Source organism: Falco rusticolus, chromosome 7 (genome assembly GCF_015220075.1).
Source record: "Falco rusticolus isolate bFalRus1 chromosome 7, bFalRus1.pri, whole genome shotgun sequence".
In the NCBI taxonomy this organism is placed as follows: Eukaryota; Metazoa; Chordata; class Aves; order Falconiformes; family Falconidae; genus Falco; species Falco rusticolus.
In genome coordinates this window covers 32,873,984-32,896,248 of record NC_051193.1, presented here as the reverse complement: position 1 = coordinate 32,896,248, position 22,265 = coordinate 32,873,984, and the positions used below count along the sequence as shown (strand labels likewise).

Below are 22,265 nucleotides of genomic sequence, written 5' to 3'. Positions count from 1 at the left end.
ATAAAGAATAACTTTTCAGCAAAAGCCGTGTAAAAACTTGGAAATTATTGTGAGAATCTAAAATATTTGCATATATCAGCTTAAAACTTTCTGTTCCGTGTTAAAGCTTTTATGCTTTTTAGTCATGCTTCATAACTGTTCCTTTAGATGTGTAAAGGAGTGCAGTAAATATATACAATCATGTGCTACCTACCTATATTAATACAGTTTTAATTTTAGAAAAGGGGTTCTAGTGTCTGCTTTATATTAGAACGCCAAAATACGTGACTTGAGATAGTTTATCGGTGCTCTAATATTCTTATTTTAATAAGCTGCTCTTTTTCTTCTGGAAAAAAAGTATCTCACAATCACTTTTTAACTAAAGGCCTAGTCAGCCCTTGACTTGTGCATTAACGATCAGTACACTTGAGAGTTCAGTGCATGTTGTGTCTGAATCTGTTCAGGGTTTGCTTTGTGTGCATTCTGGAATCTTCTGGGCAAGAAGGAGCATTTTTTTTCATGCTCAATTTTCCTGACTATAACTACAGTTCTTAAAATAGCAACGTTTTTTTTAAGTCTAAACACATTTCTCTTGCTGCAGGACAAAGTAGTGACAGTGAAGATCTTCCTGTCCTGGACAGTTCAAGTAAATGTACTCCTGTAAAACACCTAAATGCATCCAAACCACAGAAGATTTCTCGATCACCTGCAAGAGTGATTTCACCTCACATCAAAGATGGAGAGAAGGATAAACACAGAGAGAAACACCACCACCAGAATGCTTCGCCTAGAGTATACAAATGGAGTTTTCAGCTCAGTAAGAATTCTCTGAGTGACTTGGTTAGAGGGAACTTATGAGACAGTTGGTTTTGGAAGAAAAATGTGCAAATACTGGGTTTCTAAATTACGTGTAGGCCTTATTATATGGTATTTACGGAAGTGTGTTACCTTTCATGCTGCATCTTGTATACTCTTAAGGATTGCATTCGTTTATTTACAATCACCTTGCTGAAGCTAATTTTTTTCTTTTCTTCCCACTTTTAAGATGAACTAGACAACATGAGCAGTACTGAAAGGATCTCCTTCTTACAAGAAAAACTACAGGAAATACGAAAATACTACATGTCCTTGAAGTCAGAAGTAGCAACCATAGACAGGAGAAGAAAACGATTAAAAAAGAAAGACAGAGAAGGTAACTTTCAGATTTGCTTTATGCTGCCCATGAAAAGTCGTCTTGAAAATAAGTAACTCAAAGCAACTGGAGTTTAATTGACAGCGTTTTTGAAAAAAGTGTGTTATCATCTATTTGTCTGTATACATATTTAGAAAGAGTATTTGTGGCTTTTCAGAACTTTAACCTAAGAAAAACATTCACTGACTATTTTATAATAGTTTATTAGAAACTTGGACTTCCCAGTGCAAGTGCGGTCTGAGTTTTCAGTCAGCATAATGACTCATCTGATTCATCTTTTCAGTTGGTCTGTGACGCAGAGAGGGTACGGCTACTTACCCAGTTTATGTGAATATAGCAGTGAAGGCAGTTGACAAAAATCCGTATCAGTTTTCTGTGACCACGCTGCTTCTTTGAGGCCTTTTAAACAACCTAATAACCAAAGAAACCTTCATTCTGACATGTGCTTTGACAAGCTGATGCTGATCTGTTGTTCTGTATGTTCAGTGTCACATACAGGGGCATCCATGTCATCTGCTTCATCGGACACTGGAATGAGTCCATCATCATCATCTCCTCCACAGAATGTGCTTGCTGTAGAATGCAGGTGATACACATTTCTCTGCCTTGCCAGCAACCTGCTGCCATGGACATAGAACCTGAAATTCAACCACAGAAAGCACTCAACTGGTTTGACATTGCCAAGTATATTCTGTACACACTTCCACTGCTGGACTGTACCTGTTCTCCCCTCCTACCCTCTTCTTTTGTTTAATTTACTGGTCAGAGAAATTAAGCTCATTGGTAACTGAAGGTTTGTAGGCACAATGTGACATGCTTGTCATTGTGTTTGGTTTTGTTTTGGTTTTTTTTTTATTAATTCAGAGAAAGGGCACTTATCAAATTTGAAGTTATGTCCAGTGAAGCATTCAGGTGCTCTAGGGAGATCTTAGAAAAGCAAGTGCACCAAGCAGACATCAGAGTATTATCCAAAAGAATTAAGTAACTGCTGCACTTTCACCGAGCTGTACGTTAACTCTTGGTGAGTAGTTCCTCTTTGTGGAAGCACTTGCTATATGGAACTGCCAAAGTATGTGTTCTCAGCAGTGTGCCCAGTTTTAAAGGTGTAAATGGGACAAAATAAATTGTGAAAGGAAGTGTAGTTGACTGAAAACTACAGTTGTAATAAGTCTTCCACTTTTTATAGGATTTTTGAGCACACAGTTATGCAAATATTTTAATGTTTATTAATGTTTACAGTGGAATTGTGAATAGGTTTTCAGTGGACTATCTTATCCCTTGACAAAAATATTTTGTCTTTTTTCTATGTAATTTCAGAGTTTTTATTTTGTTACAAAAAGACGAAAAATGAAATATATAACAACAGTGAAGTTATTTAACAAGATTTCTAAAGCTGAAATTTTTGTGTAAAATAAGGTATCTTGCAACTTGTTAAATATATTTATTCAGACATTGGATGTTGTATTTTTATGTATTTTTTAAAATATTAATAAAATTGGAAAAAAAAAATCTAGGTTAGTTCGCTCTTTCGATAAAACATACTTATCAGTTATGGCTCTTAAGGAGGTTTTATCCAGTAGCCATGCCTGTATTTCAGAGGGGTCTGTCTACGTATCCTCCACAACATAGATCTGTAAGCGGGCATCTGGATTAAACCAGAACTTTCTTTGGAAACTTTGGCAGTCCTAGTACTTACATTGTTTTGAGGAACAAAATTTATTGGGTTGCCCTTAAGATACTTTGTCACAAGTTCTTATGCTTGCTGTACTGCCGAATGAATTTATATCTCCCAAAGTTGAGATGCAACAATAAAGTAAAGCAACTGTGTATGCTTTCTCTGTGGATTGTCCCACAGACAGATACAGTTTGTAAATAACTCTTCCAAAACTATGTATTTAAAACAGTTTGCATATACATTATGTATAAAAGTGATTTTTTTATCAATTTTTTTATTCATGTTTGTACATTGAAAGGGGTTCTTAACCCCTTTTTCTGTGTTTATTATGCTGTAGAGTAATAACATAGATGCTCTAGACTGTATATCAGGATATTCTGGTTCACACGGCAGAAAGAATGAAACACTAGTGATGGCGTAGCATTACTAAAATTGATGTTTCTTGAAATTTCATTTTACAACATTTGTCAACTTGTGATTCCAATTCCTTCCATTTTCGCAGAAAATTAAAAAGTACTCTTGTAAATGCACTTTTTCTGTCTTTTCTTAAGCAAAGCAGAACTATTTCAATGTAAGATAAATACGGAGCTCACTAGAAAGCATTAATAAAGGCCATGTTTTAAACATAGGCTTTATATTCTATTTTTATTTAAGTGATTGTTCTTGTAAATGTCTGGACTTACCCAAATAGGATTAATCTCCATAAATTGTTGTAAAGACTTTTTTTCAGAGCCAACTTTTACTGTTAAATCTTCTAATAGCTATGAATAAAAAGCAATACTCATTTAAAAGGAAATAACATGGGTCACATTTTCTCACATTACCTTCCATGTTTAATATTTGCAGAAGTAAATTTTTAATTCAGTGAAATAATAGAATTAATTCTATCTTATGCAGATAGCTACCTCTGTCTACGAACTGTGTGAGATCTTACAGGCACATACACACACTCAGCATGCACAGGTGATGGGTGAGCTCTTGACTGTCTGTACTTGGGCTCAGATGTTCACTGTGTGTGCACTGACTGTTGCTCCTTACCTCTTAGGAATATTTAAAATGCTGCGTCTGAGACTGAAGGTAGGGTTCTGTGAAACACGGAAACCCGTTCTAACAGATGGTTGCTCCTTGACACAGCGAACTTGCTTCCTTACTTCATCTTTCCACCTGCTTGCCCTGCGCTAGTACTCACCAGAGAGACACCCACACCACACACCCCCAGTAACAACATCACTATTCTGGCCAAACACTAAACCTGCCAGGAAATGTGAACTTGCTGCCCAGCCTCTGGCAAAGCCTCTACCATGTTACTGTTTTCCTCGTTTTACCTTTCTGGCAGGAAGCGTATCAGTTAGCTCGATTTTTCAGTAGATGTTTAAAGTAATTTCTTACGACGTTTAAAAAATACTATGGGGAAAAGGAGATTAACTATTCAATGTGGGACTACCCTGTACTAAAGGTGAAATCAACAAGAAACCCTAGTAAGGTCTTTCATTTCCCAATAATGCCCTTATTTTTGCTTTGTTGACATAAATTCCAAAGTGTCATCCAGTGCCTTGAATGAAAATTTATGCTGTTGAGGATGCAGTAATTATACTGAATTGGGATTTTTTTTAAATTGGAGATTAGGTATCTTGTTTGCAAAAGCAAGAAAAAATAAAGCACCCTCTTGGCAGTCTTTGTGGTGTTCTCCTGCCTTCTAAACCTTCACAGTTTTTCTAAAAACGATAGATGTTATTTCAAGCTTAGTTAGGAGGTTAAAAAAATACAATTACAGTTACAGAATCAAACACTGTTAAAAAGAACAGGGCTGTAAGAGAATTTAAGATTCTCCCCCCACCTCCTGCAGTGGATACAAAGAACTGTCAGATTTCTGGCAGACTTAGTATTTTTGTGTTAGCACGTATCTATCTGGAAGCTGGAAAAAAGGTGAAACATTTGCATGCAAGGACGTAAGGTAAGACAAGGTTCATTTCCCTACTTGTTCTAGTTTTACTTTCTTTCCATAAAGTATACCTGCTCTGTATATACTAATGAGTTTTTATTTTCTCTCTAATGTGTTATTTTAGCAATACCCAGTTAAATCTCTACTTGTTTCTGGGTCCTCTGTCAGACGGCTTGTGTCTGAGAAGCCTTCTCTCGCTTAATCAGTTTGAACTGATCAGGCAGGAGAAGCAAAGCAAAGGTGTCAGAACAGGAAGAACAAGCCATTATTTCAACAGAGATTAAACACATTTACAGTAGTAATTATCAGTGAAAGGAAAGCATAACAAGGACAAGTAAAAGTGTTTTTCGTGAAGTGTAATGTATCTGGCCTTCATGAGGAGCAACGAAGACCCTGAAGGACAGCAGTGAAAGAGAAAAGGTGATAAAATCACTTCTTCGCTGTTTGCTGTATTTTGCACAGGTTCCAATTGAATCTAATTTTTTTTTTAAAGGTGCAGTTATTGGAATAATCCAGGCAGACATTTTTAAAATGGATACATATTCTCATTTTACATGTAGGGAGGCACATGGTAATGGCTACCAAAATGACCCAGGATAGCTTTGAGGGGGTGCTGGAGAGAAGAATCTGGATCTTGGGATTGTCAACTCCTGTGTCTCGATCTGACTATCCACTCTTGGGAGCACCTTCTCTCTCCAGCTAGGTTTGTCAACCAGATGGAATTTCATATTGAAAAAAAAAAAAAAAAGATTTCTTATTAAATGTTCATCTTTTCCCCATTAAAAATATTCTTGGATAGCTGAGGCAGCCAAATGGGTTTTTTGGGCAGCAGTTACTGGAATTCTTTTACAGCACTAAGTCCAAGAAATGCTGTTGTTTTCTTTTTAAGAAAAGAGCACGTTTGGTTTGATCGCTTGAAACAAATCTGGCAGATGAGCTAGAAGACAGATTTACAAGCTGAAACAAAAGATGAATGTGTTAACAGAAGTATGTGGAGCTGTTTACTTCCCTGTGTCCTTCTGTTCTGCAGACACTGCGCTAAAATCTTGGTTGTTTTTCCTTCTCCTTGGGAGAAGGAAATAATAATAAATAATTAATAAATTAATTAATATAACGAATAATTAATAATAATGAATAAAATCCTTGGGATTTTATTATTTGCTGCCATGTGCAGGACAAAGGCTACCTCTGGAGAGGTAAGGAACATTAAATAAAGCAGTGGAACCAAGGGGGATGTTGCCAGAGACTGGCTCACTGTAATTCCAGGGCTTAGGAAAAACACATTTTATAATTAGCTCACACTATTTATCAAGCTATTGCCCTCAAATTTTGAGAAAAATCTGTCATTCTACCATGTTATCGTCTACCAAACAGGATGATTTTTTTGAAGAAGTCTCTGCGAAAGTAGAAAAATATTTACCTTTATTAGTTACCACTAAGTAGCTGGTATTTATTGTGGGGTTTTTGTTTCTTTTGGAAATCTGAGTTCACAAAATTCCACAAGCATTTATTAGTTTCATCTGTTGCTTTGAAGGAATATGTAAATTCAGTTTTTTGTGTTACAGTGTTACTGGTCTGAATATGTGCTGGTTTAATGCAGTTGAGTGGTGGATTTTGTGACTCCTCACAGCCCAGTGACAAATACTCGCTGCAGTGTCATTTAAATACTGAAAAGATAAGGCAATCCTAATTGTGAAAGCAGACTTTTTCATACTTTCTAAGAACAGGACTTTCCTGGCTTCCTCTTTGTTTTGGATTATCTCAACGCTATGTTGCTGTTGCTGCTTATTCCCCTTTTCAGAGAAATCCTACTTTCTGTTTTAGAGCAGGGCTGTGCTGGTTGGTTCTCCTTCAGGTCTGCGATTACCTGCTATTCATGTTAGTACCTTTAAGCTGCTGCTTGTCCTATACCAATAGTTTTCAAAGCTTAAAGAGTGTCTCTTTGGTTTATGATGCTTGGCTTTAATTCACCAGTACAGCTCATTCAAAAAAAAAAAAAAAAAAAAAAAACAAAAAACCCAAAAAACACACACAACCATTGCAATGCTTACTTTGTCTGTTTCATTGCCTGCCAGCAGAGAACATCGGCTCTAGAGCTCCCTCCCAGCTGTGAAAACCTGCAGGTTGTTTATCAGTGGTGTGTTTGCTTAACTGGCTCTGAGCCTTGCTGGTGGGGACTGGGTAGGTGCTCCTGGCGACGGCTCTCCCTGCTCTTCAGGGTAACCCAACACTGTTTCCATTACAGCCCTGTCAGCGTCTTCAGCTCTTTCTAAACTATTCCTTTTATAATCCTCATCTGGGTACAGCTTGACCCAATTTGCCAGGATCCTGCCAGCTATGCCAGTTATGTAAGGAGGGGTAAGAGGTGGGATTTGTAGGAAATACTTTGCATTATATTGCACAAGAGTTGTTTGGGTGTTTTTTTTAACAAGCCACTTGTCTATTGCCATGCACAGCATAAAGCTGTATCTCTTGATGTCCATTCATTTCGTGAAAATGGCTTGCCTTAATAATGGGTAAGGTTTAGATGTATTTTAAAAGAGGAAGAAAAAAAAATTGATTCCTTCTGCGTACACCCCGCTGCAAATGACTACCGTCTGCCACCCCAGCAGCGTCTCCACAGGCTGCTGCTGCTTCTCCTCCAGTCCCCGATGGCCCGCGTCGGGTCGGCTCTCCCGCAATCGTTCTTTCCTGCGCTCCGTAGCCTTTTTTCCTTCTCGTTTCGGTTTCGGGCCCTGTGGCGGCGCAGGCTCCAGCCGGGCACCTCCCGCCCCTCGGCCCTGCGCGCCCCGAGGCAGGCAGCACTTGGGGCCGCCGGCGGGTATTCCCCTCCCCCCCCGAACTGCAGGGCCCTCGCCCCCCGCCACGGCCCGGGGCGCCCACGGCGGCTCGCGGGGTGCCCACGCCTGCGGGGCGAGTCACGGGGGGTGCCCGCCGCCCGCACGGCCCCAGCCGCCCCTCAGCCTCCGCGGCCCCGGCCCGGGCGGCGCTTCCAGGGGGAAGGGCGGAGCGCGGCGGCCGCCCGGGACGCGCTGCAGAACCCGCCGCCACCGCGCTGCTACGGGGGGCGGCGGCGGGGAGGGGGAAGGGGGCAGCGGGCGGTGCCCGCCCTCAGCGGCCGTTCCAGGCCGGGCCGCCGGAGGGGCCGGGACACCCCGCCGCGTCCGGCAGAGCCGGTGGGCCCCGGGGTCAGGAGGCGGCGGGGCTGGAGTCCCACAGCTCCTCTCCTCAGGCCTTGCCGCCCTCCCCGGGGGTCCGTGTCTCCCGCGGGCCACCGAGGCGCTCTCCCCCGCAGGCCCGGGCAGGCGGCGCCGCAGGAGGCTGGAGCGGGCCCGGTGCGGGGGCTCGGCCGCCCCTGCCCTCAGCCGGGCTGGCACAGCGCTCCGGGCTGGCACAGCGCTCCGGGCTGGCACAGCGCTCCGGGCTGGGCCCGGCGGCCGCAGCGCACGGAGATGCGCTGTACTGGGCACCGCGAGGGGAGAGGGTCCCGGCGCCATCTCCCAGGAACGGCAGGATCTGTAACACACAGAAATAGCCACCAACTGGATTTCTGCTTGGATTCTTTGAAATGTAGGCAAGCTCCCCTTCACGTCACATAAACAAATGGTGATGTGTCAAGTATATTGCCTCAAATATTTACACAGCAAGCCCAGCTCTCACAGCAGGCCTCTCACTTTCCCTCAGATTAAGGAAAGCAAGTTCCAGAATAAAAAAATTTTACCAGCCACAGTCCATTCAAGCACTGTGTAAAGTGTAGGCATTTTTTTAAAGAGTGATTTAGGGTCTTTCATATGTCTTGCAGCTACATCTGTTTCTGTGCATGAGAAATCCTGGGAAAACAGATGACCATCATTTTACAGGCCTCAACTACTACAGCTTGAATGTTGAATGCTCCCTGTTGTGTTTACAGAAAGAACCTAACACCAAAACACTAAGGAGCATGAAGTTAAGATAAAACACGTTAAAAAAAATATTTAGCAGAACTGTAACTTCAATTAGAGTTCTCTTAATGCTGTCTTTTTGAAAATCAAGGTGCAAGCAGGATGCAAGTTCAGCTGTCACAAGCTCTAATTGCTTTTACAGCTTTTCCAAGTTTGGGCCAGACTTGTTCAAGAAATTTTGGAGCTGAGCTTAATGGACTTTCCAAGATTTGAACTCAAGTCCTCAAATGCTGTGTGCTGACTCCCTAACCTAGCCAACAGAAAATGCTGAAGCAAGAGCTGTTGCTTAAACTCCAGTTCTCAGAGCTAGATATTTTTAAAATACAGAGGAATGCCCCCTTGCACTGAAGCCACAGCCACCATCTATCTCTGAGCATTAGGTATTTAATCCACACCTTCTTAAAGATGGAGGGCAAGGAAAGGACGCAATTGCAAACAGAGAACTCAGTAGCTGAAGTTCTTGGTGGGAGGTTATAGAAATTAGGACTTCGCTCCTCTATTATAATCTTCCAGATGATTGATCTGATCATTCTGCCAGTACACTGATGTACGAGGCATTCTGCAACAAGACTCTCATTTGACCCTTCCTGTTGGAATTGCTGTGTGGGCCAAGTAGTAATTGCATGCTTTTCCAGCCTTTTGGTTCAGACACCCATTTCAGAAGGAAGGATCTGTGTTCCTTCCTCTGCTGCAACAAACATCACCTCCAAATGAGCGTCTGTTTACTAGCTCAGTTTCACCAAGCCAGTTTTTGGCAGGCCGCACCTCCTGTCGCTTTCTCTCCCCTCCTGCCTCCACTCTGGCTCACTTTTGCCACAGCTTTCTTGGTACTCCTCCCTCAACAGCACTCAAGTTTTTCACCCTTTGCTTCTCCTTCCATCAGAATTGGTTCCGTTCCTGCACCTAATATGCCTCAAAGTGATTCACCTACTCTCCACACACCTTACCTTAAATGTTGTTGCCTTTCAGTTAGGATCTAGAGACTAAGCTGTATTCTCATTTTTATTCCAATTTTGGCTGTGCATTTCACTATGTTTCAAGCAAACTTGAAGCTATTCAAGAGGAGGGATGGAGAACATTCCAGATTAAGCTATGTCATAGAGGTTTGAATACTCCGCTGGGAGAGAAAACACTCAGCCTGGCCTGCCTTTGTAGACATTCCTAGCCTTTACATCCATCCAGGCACTGCAGAGATACAGATTCTTGCATTTACAGTTAATATTTTTGAGGACTGGGTGCTGGGAGACCTTGCTCCAAGGAAGGAAAGACCAGCTCCAACACTTTGACAATACAAGCAAGAAAACAAGCATGAGGAGGCACTGAAACACTTTGTCTTGTGAACCATTCTCAACCCACGAGTCCTGTCAACAAAGTCTTACGGAGTACAATTTTCTAGGTAACATCAGGACATGCTAACTCATCAAGGAAACAAAGGGAAGTCAAAGCTCAGCAAAGCAAGTTAACCTTTTAAGAAAGTTTTCACTGTTGCTTTCTGCATGACCTGGACGCTTTAGTTAAACAGATGCATTTTACTCGCAAGCTAAAATGTATTTTTATCATCTTTCTTCAATCACTCACCTGGATTGAAGGATGTGGAAAGATCGCAACATTTTTTGAGTGAAATGGAGCTAGGACTAAACCAGTTATCCAAAAGAGCAAGCTGGTGACTCCATCCTTACCTGCATCTTTGTGCCGTAACATTGCGACTAATTTTCTACTCTAGCTTTGAAATAGTCATAATCAACAGGCACATCCATTAAGCAAACAACAGTCACTATAAGCACACTGCTCCTGTGGAAGTCAAGTTTTTGTCTGGCCAGCTTCATATCAGGGTAGCAGCTATCAACCCAATGCTCATACCTCCATGACACTTTTCACCCCATCTACCTGTTTAGTCAGCATGGGGAGAGGCAGGGGGATGTGCCATCTAATTAGATGTTAAGAATATATGTGTCCCCTGGATAATAGTGGGTTAAGGCAGCTTTAAAACTGCAGTGAAAGGCAACTGGTGCACCTGAAAGTGAGTAATTTATTAACTAAGTCCCTCTAACACTTGCTTAACCTTTTGTACAGTAGATCTGTCTTAACATTTAAACATCTTCCTACCCCCAAATCCCCAAACACTGAAACATGGGGGAAAACTGTAACTTTTTTTTTTTTTTAACCCCCTTCACTTTAGCCCAAAGGAGCTTTACCCAGAAGACATGAACATTTTCTAATCCTGTCACTTAAACTCTTCGGTCACTTTTCTGAGTACCTGTTCTCTTTGCACACTAAGACACAAGGGAAAATGGGATCATTTCAATCATGCATTACTTTCAAACATTTAACAAAAAGACTGCTTTAAAGAAAGCCTTAAGTCTTCACTACGGATATATTATTTCTAATTGGCCATAATGTCTGTGGCCTAATTACAGCAATCTGGACATTATTGGTCCGGTTATTCCTTTGAAAAAACCAGGACATTGGAGACTTATTACCTTATTTGGGCTCTTTTTTAGCCTTTACTATTTTAGCTCGCTCTTAACCATCTCCAAGGTAACAAGGCATGGGCTATGTAGGAAAGGGCTGTGATATGGCTAGCACAAAGCACATGTAAATGACACTGTAGGAACACACTTGTTTCTTCCACCTTTGAAAGGCATACAAACAGATTTCTGTGGAGAGCTGGGGCAACTTTAAACAGCAGCAAAGACATTAGTATCCAGTGCAAGTGGGAGGTGTACAGTACTGCGGTCAGGGCCTAGAAATCCACAGCCTGGATAGCAGAGAGTTTGAGTAGCAGAGAAAGAAAACAAAAAAGCAAGGCAGGAAATCATTCTTTCAAACTGCTCCTGGAAATAAAAGCTACAGAGAAGGAAACAACAACAAAAAAACCCATGTGTACAGGCTTCCTGCCATTTCTGTTCCTTATTGTTGCCTTTCTACTCAACAGCAGACCTGGCAGCTGACATGAAACAGCTTTGTTTCAGTCTTCACGGCTTGAAATCTAAAAATCAATACGGTAATCCTGATGTTCAGTTCTTTTTGTTACTGTATTTTATTAGTTTGAACTAAAGGAAAGTGTGCCTATTAGCTATCATTCCGCTGTACTAACAAGCTGGCTGCAGGATTTCAGCTACCAAGATCCTTTCAAAGGACTGGTGTTTTTTCTAAACCACAACATCAGAGCAGGTAGTTTCCATGCACTTCTCTCTGTACTCCATCAGCAGCAAAAAAGATATTTTTTTGTGCATACTGTATACTTTCTGTTGGCATTCACACAACTAAAGAAGAAAACTGCCAGCCAGCTTAGTGCTCAGAGTGCACCGTGCTGGCATCATGCAAGGAAGCTGGGTTTGGAGAACCCCGAGGGAGACAAGGCGTGCATAGCAGTTGCCTTGAGCACAAGTGCTGCTAATGACACACTCACATCCTTTGTAAATGACCTGGTGAGGCACAAGGCAAACACAACCTAGGGATAAACTGGCAGCACATCCCTGCCTACCTGCACTCATTAGTTACAGCAGTTGCCTGCCATTTATAACTACCCTTGGCTTGATGCTCTAATCATCGCCATCCAGCATTCTAGGAGTCAGAGTGATCATGAGGCTCTGTGAAGGCAGCTCAACACAAGTTCTTCCCAAATTAAAAGAAATAATATATTCACAAATCCCCAGCTGCTGAAACGAAGTCACTAATTCTGTTAACTCTCAGCAACTTAAAGCAGCAATGAATGCACAAAACTCTGTAGTAGCTAAGGACTGAGACCACAGCAAACAAAACACTGCTCTCAAGCGCTGTCCTAAAAATGCAGCTTTGGAAAGAACATACGTACAAGTATACAGTTCCCATTTATTTCACTTGAATTAAATAAAAAAACAGTGTATTTCCCATATTACACTTTTTTCATCTGAACCAACCCTAGCAGACAGGAAGTATAACACTCCCACCACCCCTGAAATTTAAACATACCGGTCTGTGGGCCCTGGAAAAGTTTGTATCAATACTACTCCACTGCAGAGTGAAAAGGACCTCAGAAACAGACTCCATTGCCAGTCCACCATGATTAACTTCTTGTTTAACCCTTCATGGTTTCCACTGTCTGAACGGCATCTAGAACTTTCTTCAGAGTTGCTGGACATACATCCTGACAGTAAGAAAATCCAAATTGTGTTCTTGCCCAACGAACACTGGCACTGCTTGTAAAGTCTGAACAGAGTGCTCTTGTCTAACGAGGTTGGCTAAGCAGTCCTGCTTTAGCTGCCAGAGCTTCATTCTGCTGAATATGGTACTCCTGAAATCTCATGGAGATCCTTTGTGTCATTTTTAAATACTTCTGTAGGCAGTGGTCTGCGCAGGTCATCTAGAGGAAGAGGGAAACAAGGCTTTAAACAGTAATTAAAACACTTCCCCAGACAGGACCCAAAATATACTCATATACAAGGGTAACTTATTAGGTGACTACATCTCACATTCTGTGTTAAGCCTCAGGATGAGGGCCTAAATGTGCACAGCCTCTCTATGCAGCGGAAATCGTGACGTTTAGGTTTTGTGGGAGTCTGAATCTTCAAATGTTTGCTCTCATGTGAAAGTCTTCATGGAAAGCATTTCAGGTCCAGAAGATATTACCATTTCATTCTTGGGGTACTCTTGTTAAATTAAAGTATATAAAGCATTTTATTTTGCAATAAATACTAGATCTATTGAATTAGTATCCTTTTTTTAATTCTGTTTACAAACACATACTATTTTTGACAACCAAATATGGTCTACTCTGTGCTAGCTCAGTTTAACCTTTTTTTGACCTTCTTTCTATTAGCTCTTATCAGTCTGCTTGTACCTGCTTGCTTAACCTTCACAAAAGCAACCAGAGCACCCTCTGAAGTTCTATCAGTCAGCTGGACAAAGAAATAAATACCAGGGCCTACTCCACCATCATATTATTTTTTTAAACTTAGAGGGTGTTTTTTTTCCTTTCTTTAAGAGTAGAGAAAGAGTTACGAGATTATTTCTGAGCAACAGTTCTACCAACAAGATATTGTCTATCATGGTTCTAAATCTTGCTATCACTGTAAAAGTTAAAAAATTTAGATGGAAAGATGACTGCTCTGCATGATTACTAGAAAACCAGAAATTGCTTTGATTTTGCTCAGTATAAAGGGATGTAAAAAGCAGAAGGGCTGAAAGTGAACAAGACAAAAAAACCCACGGCAGCTATGCACACTACCCACCCTTCTCTCTCCTCAACCTGGCATCAGCTACAGCAAAACCTGTTAAGCAGGAGTTAAGTCTCACTAGGAAACAAATTCTGGAACTACCCCAAGCTACTGCTCCCAGAAAGCTTGGTATTTGTGATCTAGTTCCCAGGGAAGTCTAGACTTGCAGTAGGGAAAGAGGTCAGAAGCTGTTTCTTCAAATGCAGAATCTTAAAGGAAGTTCATGGAGGTATTAATCTTAGTTATTTAACAAGAAACTACAACTTTAAAGAGGAACATAAAAATTTCCATACCAGATCAGACCAGTGGTCCATCTAGACCAGTGTCCCGTTTCCAGCATGGGCCAGAACCAGATACTCTGGAAGAAACCCCGTAACGGATAATTACGGACAAAACTTCCCGTAAGAAAGTTTCTTCCTAGCCTTCATCATTAACAGACGGCTCCTGTACTACCAGACATGGCCCCTTTGCAGGTCACAGATGCAAAAAACAGCAGATCAGAATCTAAGAATATTCTTCGGGTCTAAATAATCTTCAGTTCCTTTCCAATGAGCATTCTTCAGTTTTGAATCCCAGGTCTTTAATAAAAGACTACACAAACCATTACTTTTACAGAAATTCTAGTAACACTTTGGGAGGCAGAAGAAAGAAGTATAATCCTCTACTAATATAGTAGAGGATTATACTAATAATCAAGTATCATTCCAGAAAGGTAAAGAGATTGTGCTGCTAACATTTCTGTCAATTCTGTTAACTGGCACTCCTTGTATTGTTCAAGCAATTCAAAATGAGTTGGTAAAAGACAGTAACAAGACCTTACCCAGAATCATTCTGACCTCCTGTCATCAATAAAAATTCCACTAAAGCAGATGCAGAGAAGATCAGGGAAACAAGGAATCTGTCTTGGGAAGCTAAGAGAGCTTTGTTTAGCACAGCAGAACAGAAGCTGAAAGGAGACATGATTTTTTTGCCTGTGCTGAGGAGTTAAACTCCAAGGAGGCAGATAATGCTCAAAACCAATGGTTAGAACTTCAGGTTTTTTCCCCCTGCCAGCAGAGTCAAGCAAAGGTTATTAGACTCTTAACCAACAAAATTACAAGATTCTGAAACAGCCTCTCAACAGGAGAGGAGAGGCAAAACCTATGCAACTAATCTTACCAATAGCTTAATCTTTTTTTGCAGATAACTACGTGATGGAGCTCCCTGCAATGCTGAGAAGTGGATTTAACAGCCAGAGCTTTGGAGGCCGGTGTTTCCATGACTCACTACAATGCAGAGAACGTGGGTAGGTAAACAACTATTTCAGTAGGGTTCTGCCTTCAAAGAATGAGATGCAGACTGTAGGTGGGCAACTTTCATGTCCATAGAGATACCATCCATCAGAAGCCCATAGTTTGTCTGTAGCTGATGATGTAATACATCAGACAACACATCGTTGGTTAGTTGGCTGGTCAGTCTCCTTTTGTAAACAGACTGTTAGGATGCAAAGAAGTATTTGTCATCAGCTTTGGATGTATTTGGAGAAGCAGAACTACAGACAAGCTATTTCTTCCACTAACTGCTTCCTGTCTCACTTGGAAGCTACACGCCAGATACCTATACTCCACTAAAGACTGCTGCCTAGCTTGTTAGCTAGTTGAAAGATCAAAACGTAAGTTACTTCTGAAATTTGAATGCTACACAGCAATTTTACCAAAGAAAGGGTCATTAAAAGCATTTACCTACCTCCTCTGGTTTAACCTCTCTGCTAGTGAAATCCTTTATGCAATCCAGGAAGCAGTTTTCTGTAAGTTTATTATATGTTCCAAGAAACTCCTTGAACTATTAAATAAAAATTGGACAATGAGTATTAAAAAAGATTCTACATTAATTTTTCTTACACACAGCTGCATGGGACATCTGGTGACACTGTCATTTAAAGGACAAGTCACTAGAAAAATTTACTATCAGTCAGAAGATTTCAACACCAAATGCTGCTAGTACTTGAATCAAATGTTTAAATTTTGGTTGCTACAGAAGTAGTCTTAACTCAGGTGATAACTTAATTTTTTTTGTCCACCATGCCCTACACCTTTTACTCTATGTGACCAAGTAACAGAAGACCTTCAAAGCCACCACTCATGAATACAGCATCTTACCTGCTTGATCTGATCAGATTCTGATATTTGTCCAGCCATATTCTACCACTGGTGATTGAGTCACCTATTCTGAAGATAAAAGTTGAGTTTCACACAAAAAGCATACATATGAACTGCAACATTTTACAACAGAATGTAATTGTATACATCCTTGAAACGTGTTTAAATGCAGCTTTACTAGCAAACTTTCAAGCCATCCACTTCAAGGAAAATTATCTATTTGAAATGTATTAAGTCAAAAGAACATCTAAGATCAGTTCCATGAAACCTTCCCAGATCCACCTGTTAAATGCTGGCCGTTTAACACTTTTTAAGCATTTCAAACCATTAAAGTGACTTTTTTTAAAAAAAGAAAAAAAGTGTTTTAGAAATGCTTTCAAACTCACACAGTAGAACTAGGGCAGGAGTGGGGGGTGAAGCAAGCAATAACAATTTCTAGCCTTACAGTTTCAGTGCCTTTAGATATCATCTGCAAAAACAGTAAGGAAAAAAAGCAAGTGTAAAATGGTAGACACTCTGAATAGATGCAGCATAAGCCAGCATGCAGATGCCTTGTTTCTACATAGCTGCATTCTCATCAAACACTTAAACTAGAGCAAATGTTCTGGTCATTGAATATAGTGAATTAAATGCAAGAAAAGATAGAAGAATGAGAATGGCCTTAAAGGAAGCAAAACAGACAAAGAAAAAGGGAAGAATGAACAGCCATGAATCCAAGAATTTAAGCAGGCATCCTCAAGGAAGAGTCACATTCCTAATCCAACGGTAAACAAGTTAACGCTTGAAAGTATCCCTGCAGGTTTCCTACAAGACTACTGAAAGCTACTCTTTCCCCTTAATTTATGTATTACGTAAGACCTATCACAGACAATAATGCAAGCTAGTATTACACGTTGACAAGAACAAGATCCTTCAGTTTAATTCACATCAACTTATGGAAGAAAAACCAGCACTGAAGTGTAATTACTTTGTGAAAAAAGTTCATTTAGCGCTTTAGCAAGGGCTACTTCAAACTCATCTTGTATTACACTTTGCCAAATTTTGAAGACGACATTCATGTTTTAGAAGGCTTAAACTATTCCAGTCTTCTGGCAGGGGGAAGGGAGAGGGCAAGCAAGCCTTCTGAACAAGAACAAAAAGACATTAATAATTATTTCTACAACAGAACGAAAGCTAAGCAACTAAAAATAGCACTGTGCAGCTCTCACAAGCATGCACTCTCCCTACACTTCCTTCCCAGCTGCAAAGCTATTGTAACATCTGCCTCTTAACATTACACTTTATCACTGCACAGCAAGCCAATTCAGGGTTTGGAGGTGAAAAGCATGTACGACTCATGGATTTAAGACGCATACACCCACCACCCCCTGACCAACAATTCCTCATGGGCAGACAGGTCACACAGGTTACTCTTACGGAGAACCTACAGAATATGGTTGCTCAGAAGAAATAAGGTGTTACTCAGGTTAATATAAACCTCTAGCTTGTTTTAAGAGAAGTGGACATGACTGTCTCCTGGGACAACAACTAGTGAAAATGAATGCCAACTCCACTCTCTCATTTCTCAGCCTGTCAGAAGAAAAATCAAACTGACTTTATAAATTGTCACTAAGTAGATTATTAACCAACGTTAGAAACTGCAGAGGACAGGAAAGGCTTTTGTCCTCTTCCCAAGCACAGAAAGCTAAAAGCTTCAACTGTCAGTGCCATTTTCTCACGCTCAGTATTTCTTCATTATGTCTTTATAACAAACCTGACCTTTTGTTCTTCTGCAACTAGTTTGGCAGCTTAAAATTACAGATTTACTGAACTGCAGTTCTACAAAGCTTTTACACTTGCATTTGGGAAATAGCTCTGATTTAAATCAGCATAATGGCACTATCTGATTTTAAGTGTCTGAAGCACTTGTCCCTCTACAGGTATTTTACACTTGCCACATAGCAGGCAGTGAAATTATATGGCTCTACTGCACCTGTTCAGCAGCTATAAATTACAGGCAGTTGCCTTAAAATCTAAAATGCACTACCTGAGTGTTCCCTGAAATGGGGATATCTGGTTTATTCCTAAAGTCTTTTAAGTGCTCCAGCCATACAGGCCAAGTTGCAGAAGGCAAAGGCAGGGACTGGGAGAATGAAGAACTGCCTGCTGTAGGAGAAAACCAGGTTCAAGAACATCTAAGTAACCTGGAGGTGCACAAGTCCATAGGACCTGATGAGATGCATTCACAGGTCACGAGGGAACTGGGGTGTGAAGTGGCGAAGCACAATCCATTATATTTGAAAAGTTGTGGCAGTCTGGTGAAGTTCCCACTGACTGGAAAAGGGGAAACGTAACCTCCCTTTTTAAAAAGGGAAATAAAGAAGACCTGGGGAACTATAGGCTGCTCAGTCCCACCTCAGTGCCCAGCAAGATCATGGAGCAGATCCTCCTGAAAACCGTACTAAGGCACGTGGAAAAAAATAGGTGATTGGTGACAACCAACATGGCTTCACTAAGGATAAACTGTGCTTGACAAATTTGGTGGCCTTCTACAATGGGGTTACAGCGTTGGTGGACGAGGGAAGAGGAACTGATGTCATATACCTGACCTGTACAGAGCATCTGACGCTGTCCCACATGTCATCCTTGTCTCTAAACTGGAGACATGGATTTGATAGATGGACCACCCAGTGGATAAGGAATTGGCTGGATGGTCACACTCAAAGAGCTGCACTCAATGTCTCAACGTCCAAGTGGAAACTAGTGACAAATATTCCTCGGAGGTCAGTATGGGGACTGGCACTGTTTAATGTCCTCGTCAACCACATGGATGCTGGGATCAAGTGCACCCTCAGCAAGTTTGCCAGCGACATGAAGCCAAGTGATGCAGTCAACATGCTGGAAGGCAGAGATGCAATCCAGAGGGACCTCAACAGCCCTGAGAGGTGGGCCCATGTGAGCCTTACAAGTGCAAGGTCCTGCACATGGCTTGGGGCAATCCCAAGCACAGATACAGGCTGGGCAGAGAATGGATTGAGAGCAGCCCGAAGGAGGAGGACTTGGGGGTGCTGGTTGATGAGGAGCTCAGCATGGCCCAGCAATGTGTGCTTGCAGCCCAGAAAGCCAATCAAATCTAGAGCTGCAGCAGAGCAGCGTGGCCAGCAGGTCGAGGGATGGGATGCTCCCCCTCTACTCCACTCTGGTGAAGCACCTCTCCTGTGAAGACTGGATGAGAGAGTTGGGGCTGTTCAGCCTAGAGAAGAGAAGGCTCCAGAGGGACCTTATAGCAGCCTTCGAGTACCTAAAGGGGCTGACAAGAAAGCTGAGGGACTTTTTACAAGGGCAGGTAGTTATAGGACAAGGGGGAATGACTTTCAATTGAAAGAGGGTAGATTTAGATTAGATATTAGGAAGAAATTCTGAGGCACTGGAAGAGGTTGCCCAGAACAGCTGTGGCTGCCCCATCCCTGGAAGTGCTCAAGACCAGGTTGGACAGGGCTTGGAGGAACCTGGGCTAGTGGAAGGTGTCCCTGCTCATGGCAGAGGGGTTGGAACTAGGTGGTCTTTAAGGTCGTTTCCAACCCAAACCATTCTCTGATTCTGTGAAATACCTAATTTCAAGTTTTCTTGTTTGTCCCCTTTCCCTTCAGCCTGTGAAACAAGAAAAAAAAAACCAAACGGGGGATGGAGAAGCCCATTATGGGGCTGGGCACCTTGACTAACACAGCACAGATGTTACACTGCTGCTCGAACAACTCCACCATGCTTCAGGTTTAAGCCTATGGAGCCTGGATTTGTTTCCTCTGGGGTAAATGTAATTTGAAAATTCAGTATTGCACTTTTAAACATGTCACACTGAAGGAAGCAAGTATCTCTGAATAAACCTCTGCAACAAGGGTCACACGGTCTGGACATGCTGATTCACCAGGAAAGTAGCAACAGCTGGGAAATCTCCCTTCCTGAAGGGGCCTGGAGCTCTTCCAAATACATTTTGATGTTCTAAAGAGAATTCTTTTAAGATAAGCCTCTCTGAGCAAAATTAGCAGTTAAGGATAACTTAAGGTTTTAGATTTCTCATGGTTAGGCATAATGGATTTGCCATCCTCTTTCCAAAGATAATAAAGACTTACTCAAACCAATTCTCTGTGCAAGGTCCATTCCAGATCCCAGCCCTGTTTTAGAATGTGGAAAACACTTCTAATATTTGCTTCTGCTGCAGCTGCCACTCCCATTGCCACAGAAACATGAAATCACTACAGAATGACAGCTTTTTTTAAAAGGTGAAGCTACTTTATTAAATAAAAACAGTGATTAAGGTTAAGGGTTCCTAGCTAACCTGTGTCAACCACCTGCTTCCATGGCAGGAGGAAGAGGAGCCAGAATTAGGATGTCAGAACTCTTCTAAAACTTATCTGTGGGAATACAGCCTCCCCAGCTGGACCTCTGGACCTTCAGAGGCAGAGGGCTTGTGAATTCAACTCCTAAGCGCTAATAACTGGAATGGAGCTTTTGATTATTATAAATATATTGCCGGGTGGCTGAAAAACCTCCATCCACTGAACAGCCTGGAGCTATTACAGGTGAAGCATGCACTATAAAATGCAGTGAAGGTGGTTTTTTTCCACTGATGTAATCAACATCAGTGTCTATTACCTAACCTTGAGTCAACAGTATCCTTTCCCATGGAAACTAAACAAACCCTGTATTTTGGGTTTTTTTCAACATTTTTGTAAGGAGCTACATTTTACCGGGGGAGAAGGGCTAAGGAGAGACACCGTAAATCCTACACGCTTGTTATCCTGATTAACAAGTCTGAATTAGGTGTAGGTATGACTTATTCTATACATAGATGGCCATGATTCTTTTTAAGCCTTCCCTTCCAATTGTACACACAGAACACCACTCAAGTGTTTCTGCATGTGCATAAAAAGGAAAAGACAAACAAAAATATCAAGTCAAAGAAATGTGTCCAGATATTGTTGGAAATTACTAGGCTAGAACTTGACTGACGTCACATTTTAAAAACCTCACTGATTTAAAGGGCTCTTTTACTGAATTTAATCAAACCATGAACACCTATGAAACAAGCAGGCTGCTAAACTAATCACGTAAAATTCAGGGCAAGAGGCAATTTAACACTGAACGCCTGGTGCCACGTGCCTGAGTGGCCAACACTCTCATTCAGCACCAGCCCAGCAAGGTGGTAGCAGCAGCCCTGTCCTGCCGGGAAGGCAGAACCTGGGCTCTCCCTGCTCCTGGAGCTGCTTTCCTTTGGGCTGCTGCTTGCAACGCAGTTACAGAAAGGTTTCCTTCTTCCTCTGCACACTATGGTCAGCCTTCAGAGGCACATGGTGAGATACGAAAGGGGCTGGTCTGAAGGTGGCTGGATTGGAAGGCGTACCAGGTGCACAGGTTATTATAATGCATGATCTCATAGCTGTGAGCTAGACCCTGCTCTGAAAGAAAAAAAAAAAAAAAAAAGAAAGAAAAAAAAGGGCTCAATGGTAAAAGGCCTCCTAAGGCCAAAGATGAATTAACAATGTCTGAAATCAGACAGCCCAAGGGCCTCACTGTGCAGACTGAACACATGCAAGGGCATCTACCTTGGGAGAAAACATATTTTTCCAGAAGTGTGCTCCTATTTAAGTTAGGTTAGGCCTGGCTGATACTTTTGACCCAATAAAATCAACCCCTGTGCTGGAGTGGTTTGAGATAAAGGAATTTCACAGTAGTTCGGTTTTTGTTTCTTTTTTACCTACACCCTCCGCTCCTTACTTACAAGGGCACCTTGAGTTCCTTTGCCCAGGGAGAGCCGAGCCCAACCTCGGCCCGCAGACCCGGCGCCCGCCAGGCCGCTGGCGGTACCCGAGCGCGCCCCCTCCCCCCATCCGGGCCGAGGGAAAGGCCCCGGCACCAGGATGGCTCCCGGGAAGGGACGGACTCTCCGGCACCCGCGGCACCTTTATCGCCCTCCGGCCCTGCCTCCCCGCCGAGCGCGGCACAGCTCCGGCCCCACTAACAGCGCCCCCCGCCGCAGGGCCCGCCTGCCGTGAGGCGGCCCGGAGCGGCCCCGCAGCGGCGCTGCCGCCACCCGCGCGCGTACTCACCCGCACCGCCACGAGCCCGGACCGCGCAGGAGGGGCGGGGCGGCCCGCTACCACCCTACGGGCCCCGCCGATTCGCCACAGCGGCGAATCAGCGAGCGCGGACTCACCAACAGC

The 22,265-nt window shown here is 42.3% G+C and overlaps 2 protein-coding genes across 4 annotated transcripts in view; one reads left to right on the top strand and one right to left on the bottom strand.

Annotated features, from left to right (window-relative positions):
- The window catches only part of ARID4A (AT-rich interaction domain 4A), a 50,711-nt gene extending 47,237 nt beyond the window's left edge, over positions 1-3,474 (top strand). For both annotated transcript variants that reach the window (XM_037395517.1, XM_037395516.1), the window contains exons 22-24: positions 581-796; positions 1,025-1,171; positions 1,658-3,474. In XM_037395517.1, coding sequence (XP_037251414.1) covers positions 581-796; positions 1,025-1,171; positions 1,658-1,761 — 467 coding nt within the window. In that variant the 3' untranslated portion in view covers positions 1,762-3,474. The remainder of the gene's footprint in view (positions 1-580; positions 797-1,024; positions 1,172-1,657) is intronic.
- A 9,069-nt stretch (positions 3,475-12,543) lies between these two features.
- On the bottom strand, positions 12,544-22,252 carry TIMM9 (translocase of inner mitochondrial membrane 9). Of its 2 annotated transcripts, none has more exons than XM_037394827.1 (4): positions 22,152-22,252; positions 16,066-16,134; positions 15,653-15,748; positions 12,544-13,074 (listed from the first exon to the last, which is right to left on the bottom strand). In XM_037394827.1, the coding sequence occupies exons 2-4, from the start codon at positions 16,102-16,104 to the stop codon at positions 12,940-12,942; spliced, it is 270 nt and encodes an 89-aa protein (XP_037250724.1). In that variant the 5' UTR covers positions 16,105-16,134; positions 22,152-22,252; the 3' UTR covers positions 12,544-12,939. The 2 variants fall into 2 exon arrangements, with proteins under 2 accessions (XP_037250724.1, XP_037250725.1); XM_037394828.1 differs by lacking the exon at positions 22,152-22,252 and adding an exon at positions 16,452-17,004.
- Between the last annotated feature and the right edge of the window lie 13 nt (positions 22,253-22,265).